Source organism: Corvus kubaryi, unplaced genomic scaffold (assembly GCF_017639235.1).
Source record: "Corvus kubaryi isolate FWS band 111438036 unplaced genomic scaffold, C.kubaryi_AGA036_p1.0 37179, whole genome shotgun sequence".
NCBI lineage: Eukaryota > Metazoa > Chordata > Aves > Passeriformes > Corvidae > Corvus > Corvus kubaryi.
In genome coordinates, this window is record NW_024581049.1 from 744,075 (window position 1) to 751,117 (window position 7,043).

The window sequence follows — 7,043 nt, forward strand, 5'->3', positions numbered from 1 at the left end:
ATTCCTTGGGTGGCAGCGGGGACTCGCAGCCCTGGGAGAGGGGGTTAAGAGGTACCTGCGTGTCTGAATCTGCTCTCATTCCCACAGAGAGGCTCAGGCGCTCCCACAGGGGCACTTGGAACAATCCCACAAATGATGGCAACAGGATCTGCTCCTCCCGAGCCACAGATAAGAAACATCCACAGTTCGTGAGTAGGATTAGACAAGAGGTCACCCCAAGAGGTTTGGGAGCTCCTGGGTTACCCCAGGTCCGGGATACTCAGGATTTCCCTGGGAGGGTGAGGCTTTGCCACCGAGAGCTGCCCGCAGTCCTTGACCCAGTGCTGGACCCGTCCCTGCGTCCCCAGGAGGGAAATGGATGATTTGGGCCGCAAAGGGAGCTCTGTCCGGAGAGCAGGCTCTGGATTTCTCTCTGGGCTCGTTTCTCCCCTTCGCTAAGAGGATCTGACATGAGCTGATTTCCTCCCGTAAGGAGCCCTGGGAGGGGTGCTGCTGTCAGGTAACCTCCTCAGCACTCACACAAAGGACGACGCTGGCTTCCAGATTTCCAGCAAACTTTTAATATTTCCCCAAAACCAAACCACATCTGCTCTGCTGACACTTCTGAACAGGCCAAGTCGCCCCGAAAAGCTTTTCTCGCGTTGTCTCAAGTATAAATATTTTGATACAAAAAATAAAACCCCATAAACAAACCCCAAAACCCCACAAACCTCCCCCAAGGCATCCGGCGGTGCCGTGGGGACCCGTGGCCAGCTACAGCTGCAGGGACGGGCAGCCCCAGGTGCTCCCAGCCCCCATTCCCAGGGAATCCAGGAGCAGAAGAGTCTGAACGGTCTGGGCTGAGCTCGGAAGGTGCTTCGAGGCGTGGGGTGAGCCAGGGAGCCTCTGGTGGGCACAGGGATCGAGGCTCTGCTTCCAGGGCAGCTCAGGCAGCGTTCCCGGGGTGGGGCGATGGGCTGGAGCTCCAGCTGAGGGTGTGGGGACACAGCAGGGCACATCTGGCTGGGGTCAGAGCCACAGGGAGCCCCTGGGCCTTGTCAGGATCGCCCAGAGCAGGGGACACCGGGCTGGTGTCACTCGGAGGCACAGAGGGATGTCCCCTGCACGTCCCTCGGAGCGGGCCCAGCTCAGGGCGCTGGGACGCTGCCCCCATTCCCTGCTGGGAAAGCTTCTCCCGTTGCTGTTCCACAGCTCTGGACAGACCCAAGCAGGAGCAGCCCGTCCCTGTCTGCAGAGCATGCTCAGGATCAGGACTAAACCTCGCCTGATTCCTGACCACAGCCAGGAGCTCAGCTTTGGCGTTTACCCAGCAGCTGAGGGCGATCCGAGCCACTCTGACTTTTAAATTAAATTATCTCATGCATAGAAACTAAAGCTGCAGCAGAGGATTCACAGAACTCACCATCAAGGACTCCTTAACACATTAATATATATTAAGCTTTAAATAAAAAATCTTTCCAGGTTTGGGTTTTTTTTAATATATGCACTCTATAGATGCAACAAACTTGAGCCTGGTCTCTCAGTCACACGCCGTGCTCTGCCCTTTATACAAAGTCTGCTCTACTGTTCTAATTCTTCCTTTTAAACAAATGCAGGTAGCCTAGACCTTAAAAAAAGCTGCCCAGAGCCCCGGGGCTGAGCTGCCCTCCCTGACAAGTGGAGCAGTTCTGGTTCTGTGACATTGGGAAGGAGGTGAAAAACTGCTGTGCTGGGGCTTTAGATGATCTTGTTCTCCAGGGCTTCGATCCTTTTGGCCACAGCTTCCAGTGAGGAGGAGTTAAGGAGGAAAAACGACAGGGAATGTTGGGAGGGGGAGTTTTTATGTGGGCACAGAGTGATGGGGTGAGGTTTGAACTAAAAGACGAGGGGTTTAGATGGGATATTGGGAAGGAATTGCTCCTTGGGAGAGTGGTGAGGCCACGGAATGAAATTCCCAGAGCAGCTGTGGCTGCCCCTGGATCCCTGGCAGTGCCCAAGGCCAGGCTGGACACTGAGGCTGGGAGCAGCCTGGCACAGTGGGAGGTGTCCCTGCCAGGGCAGGGGTGGGATGGGATGGGATTTAGGCCCCTTCCCACCCAAACCACTCCAGGATTCCATGATCCCAGGCTGAGGATGGAAGTGCTGCCCTGCCGGGAGCAGGAGCAGAGGGAATCTGCCCCCATCCCCTCTGGCTCTCCCAGCCCTGCTTAGGCTGATGGATTTCAGCGGAGGCAGGAGCCGTCTGTGCTCACATGTCCTCCCACAGCCATGGATTCACTCAGAAACGAGGAGCAAACCCGGGAGCTGAACACTGGGGAGTGTTGGGGGGAGCTGCCGGAGCTCCTGGCCCCGAGGAGAGGAGCAGAGCGCTTTTCCTGGAGTTCCAGAGCAGCTTTCTGCTCCTGTCGCTGACTCCTGCTCCTGGGTGTCTGGGAGAGGCACCCGCGGGGGCAGAGCTGTGAGTTCCCGCGGCCTCTGCACCACACAGGTCACGGATCTCGCTCCGCTCGGCTCCAGAGGAGGAACGGACCCGCGCGGGTGCCACAGCAGGGCCCAGAAACGCGGGAGGAGATCAGAACGTTGCTTTTAAAATTGGATCCTCTCCTGATGCTCAGTGGTAAGAAATCTCCCCTGCCCCTGTGAGCCACCCGAGGCTCCACGGATTCCCCTCCCCATGGGAAGTTTTAATCCTACTCACAATTTTTCGTGGCTCTTTTTTCTCTTTCAGCCACTTTAGGAAGGGCCCAGCAGGGCAGAACTCAGCCCCACCAGGTCGGTTCTGGTGGGATCCAACTCACCTGGCCAGAGATGCTTCCAGGGAACGGCTCCATCGGGATTTATCTCCCAGCACTGAGTTTTGGCCAGCTGGGACAACTTGGGATGGGTGGATGCACCCCCCTGGATTAGCCAGACCACCCACTCTGCAGTCGGAGGTGTTTGGCTGCAGAGGACCCTCTGTCCCTGCAGTGCCTGCAGGAATTCCAGCAGCGCTGGATGTTTGCTCTGGGGGAATTCGCTGCCATGGAAAGGATCCCATCCACAGAGCTGGGATGGATCAGCTGGAAGGGTTTTTGTGCCCTCAGCCCAGCCCCAGCCACGGCTGCTCTCAGCCCTCCCATTCCAGCTGCCTCAGGGCCTGCAGCCCCATCTTCCCACAATCCCAGACTCCCAGAGCTTGGAAAAGCTCTCCAGGGTCATCAAGTCCAATTTCTGACCAACCTCCACCTTGCCACCAGCCCCGAGCTCTGAGCGCCACCTCCAGCCCCCCTCAGTGCCTCATTCCACCTTCCTGAAGCCCAACCCAACTCCTTCCCTCGGGAACAGACCTTCCCTGTGGCCCCTCCGGAAATCCCAGCCCAGCCCAGCCAGTCCTGGACGAGCTTCCAAAGGATATGTTTCTGCTGCAAGGAGCTGATGAGGTCTTCTACTTTGGTCTGGAACTTCACAATGGATTTGCACTCACACGGATCCTCCTCTGTGGGTCACAACAGCAAGGGATGAGTGGCACAAAAAAATTGATTTAACCAAAATCCCTGAGCCCAGTGAAACAGAACAATTCTTCTTGTCCTGGTCAGAGACAGGAAGGAAATCAAAATATAATTCTTTCTAATTATCTGACTGATCTCTTCTGGCTTTAACTGGAGATGAGTGGAGAATGTCACAAATTCTTGTTATTTCGGCTGTGAAAAGTTTTCCCTGGATTTCCAGTTCTCTAAAAACCCACTGAGCTCTGCTCCTGATGCCTCAAGTTTGCCCTAAAATTGGGATCCGACCAACCACAAACCAACCTCTGTGTCCCCAACAATGTCCAGTGAACGTCTTGGTGGCACTGCTGCCACCAAGTCTGGTTTGAGCTTCGCTTGGGTAACTCCAGTCCTTGAGCGGGTGGAACCACGAGCATTAATCAGTTTGCTAATTTGTGTCACTAATTTACATCTGTTCTTCAAGGAGAATTAACTGAGACTGGAGCAGGAGGGAAAAGGGGCGGGGAAGGAAAGGGAGGGGTTACGAGGCCTCGCTGAGTTGAGCAAACTGAAGGAGGAAATAAAAGCGAGAATTTTTGAAGGAAAGGAACCACTTGCACCAAAACACAGTGGGTTTAAAGCAGCCAGGAGTAACCTAAAGCTGGAGATTAACAGAAGATTTCCAGGCAGCCTTGAGAAATACAAACTGGCACTGGGAATCAAAGGAATGCAAATATCTCCTTGCCTTCCCTTTATTTTTAGTACTCAAATGCAAACGTATTTACCCAAATTGGTGTCTTACAAACAAAGAGTTTTTCTGAAATCTCCTTTTCTTTTTTTGAAGGCTGAAGCCTGAATGTGTTTGAATGATCTTTAAGTGCAATTTGTTGGGGGTTTCATGTAGATCCCATCCTCTTGTTCTCGGATTGATCCCACTTTTTTAAGGAGAATTGGCAAAGAGTCTCTGCCTTGCAATCCTGGCTCTGCAGACACAGGGATTATCCCTCTCCAGCTTCTCCAGGAGAAAAGGAGATCCCATCTTTAGGAATCTGGGGACAAATTCATAACTTCTGAAGGAGAAGAAGGGCAGAGGGTGCAGGAAAAGGGAAGGACAAGGATTTGGGAGAGGGGGACTGGCTGAGGTGTGGGGGCTGCTTTTCTTCAGGCAACCACCCAAAATATTGACGTGTCCTGGTCCTTCTGTGTGTTCTGCCAGCTCCACACGCCAGGAACAGAGAGATTTTTATAACACCCATCTAAAGGGCGTTTCCAGCCCTCCACTCCAGCCTTGACTGAACCCCTCCATCCCAACCCCCTCTCACCAACACAGATCTTTGGCTTCTTCAAGGGCATTTTCATCCCTCTACTCCAACCTTCAAATGTTGGGAATAAACCCCCTCCCCAACCCCCTCTCACCAACACAGACTGAAGATCTGCAGCTCCTCCAAGAGTGTTTTCATCCCTTCACTGCAGCCTTCAAACACTGACTGAACCCCAAACCCCCCACCCACACAGACTGAAGATCTGCAGCTCCTCCAAGAGCATTTTCATCCCTTCACTGCAAACACTGACTGAACCCCAAACCCCCCACCCACACAGACCTTCATCTGCAGCTCCTCCAAGGGCGTTTTCATCCCTTCACTGCAGCCTTCAAACGCTGTGACTGAACCCCTCCATCCCTAATCCCCTCTCACCAACACAGATCTTCATCTGCAGCTTCTTCCCAATCTTGCTGATGGTCCTGAAGTCGGCAGAGTAGAAATAATGCTCAGCCACTGGTTCCGAGGCGATCTCCCTCAGCTCATCCTCCACGGCGTTGCCAACTCCCACGGCAAACATCCGAAATCCTAAATCCGGGAACGGGATGCTGTCAGCGGCACAGAGCTGGCACAGTGCCATCCCTGCCAGGCTGGACATCCTCATCCACCCCCTGGACCCTCAGGCCCCACACAGCTCCAGATCCTAACTGGGAATTAACCCCCCCACCTCCGCTCTTCCAGACTCCTTCCAGCCAGGTCAAATAGGGCCAAAGTAATTTTACAGGCAGAGTTTTTATTAAAATTTACCAGACCACAAGCACTGTGGGCACAAGAACAAGGTTTTGGAGATGCTTCTTTCAGCCAGGTCAAACAGGGGCCAAAATAATTTTGCAGGCAGAGTTTTACTGGAATTTCCCAGCCAACGAGCACAGGAACAAGGTTTTGGAGATGCAAGAAAGGACAGGCAGTGGTAACACTGTGCCACTGATATGGAAGTGATAACACAGCAAAGGGAAACTGGAAGTTTCCAAAATAGGCTCAGCCCCTGTTAATCAAGGCCTGTTAATGAGCCCCTGAGTGGCCAAGCCCCCTGCAGCAGGGACCTGGGGTCAGCAGAACGGAGCTGAGTCTCCTCCTAAAACTGCAGCCCCCACTGGGAGTTAAGAACTTGTCCAGGTTTTGTCCTGCTCCGCCAAGAGGCTGATCTGCGTTCAAGCCGTTTCTATTGAACTGAAATGCAATTTTCCCATCTTGGGTGGTATTAATTAACCCCTGATTCGAAATATTGGTCTCTCCTTGTCCATGCCCAGGCATTGGGAATGTTTCCCTGCTCCCCTTTTTGCCTTTCTCTGGATATATCCAATATCGCTTTGTTTTTCCAAGGCTCAGCTCGCTGAACAATTCTGCAGTCTCATTTTAAGCACTTGTTTATCCCCCAGCCATAACTTATGGACAGATAAGAGATTTCCTCGCGGGGACAAGAGAGGAGGGAGAGACACGGCACAAAGTTTTATCACCAGGGAGGAATAAATTCTATAAATGCTCTTTACAAGAACCTTTTGTTTTATGAGAGCTGCACAGCCCCGTAAGATGTCAGAGTGCTTTGTAAACATTGGTTTTCCACGAGCTCCCTGACCTTTCCGGTTATGTGCTGGCCCCGAGTCCCATCTAGTGGTGGAGAGCCAAGTTAAAAGGAAGGGAAGGATTCAGCAATTCCTGAGTGAATTCCCGAGGGCTGGATCATTTTAGCACAGGGGTGTCAGACTGGGAACGCGCTCAGTGGGTCAGCACAGGGGCAGCTCTCGAGGCATTCATATTTCATGGGGCTCAGACACAGAAATCCATCCGTGTGTGGCCACTGAGCATTTCCCCGCAACAGCAGCTGAGGAAAGTTTCTTATTAATGTGCCTGGGGTTCCTCCTTAATCCGCGTCTGTGCTTTGTTTATTGTTTTATTGGGGCTTTTTTGCCTTTTCCAGGCCTTGAGGCTGATGCAGCCAAGCCATGCTCGGCCCTACAGCTCCTGGGATTTGTTGTTTTTGCCTCTCGTGTGCCTCTGATGCTGGGCTGGGTTTCCTGACCAACCCCGGACAAATCCCAGACTGGCTTGGGTTGGGAGGGACCTTAAAGCTCCTCTTGTTCCATCACCTCCCACCAGCCCAGGTTGCTCCAAGCCCCATCCAACCCTGAGGATGCTGGAACCTCCTAACTCTGAGCTCCCCCTGCAGTTCCCTCCACGTTTGTGTGGAGCAATTAGACCTGGGTGCGTCCCACTCCAACGGGTGGAACTCCATCCCATCCATCCCATCCATCCCATCCATCCCATCCATCCCATCCATCCC

The 7,043-nt window shown here is 53.2% G+C and overlaps 1 protein-coding gene across 1 annotated transcript in view; it reads right to left on the reverse strand.

The window, feature by feature from the left end:
- Positions 1-544: 544 nt before the first annotated feature.
- Positions 545-7,043, reverse strand: part of MATN1 (matrilin 1) — a 16,354-nt gene continuing 9,855 nt past the window's right edge. Inside the window, exons 6-8 of the mRNA XM_042021938.1 lie at positions 5,138-5,290; positions 3,374-3,454; positions 545-1,766 (exon numbers count right to left, since the gene is read on the reverse strand). Coding sequence (XP_041877872.1) covers positions 1,717-1,766; positions 3,374-3,454; positions 5,138-5,290 — 284 coding nt within the window. The 3' untranslated portion in view covers positions 545-1,716. The remainder of the gene's footprint in view (positions 1,767-3,373; positions 3,455-5,137; positions 5,291-7,043) is intronic.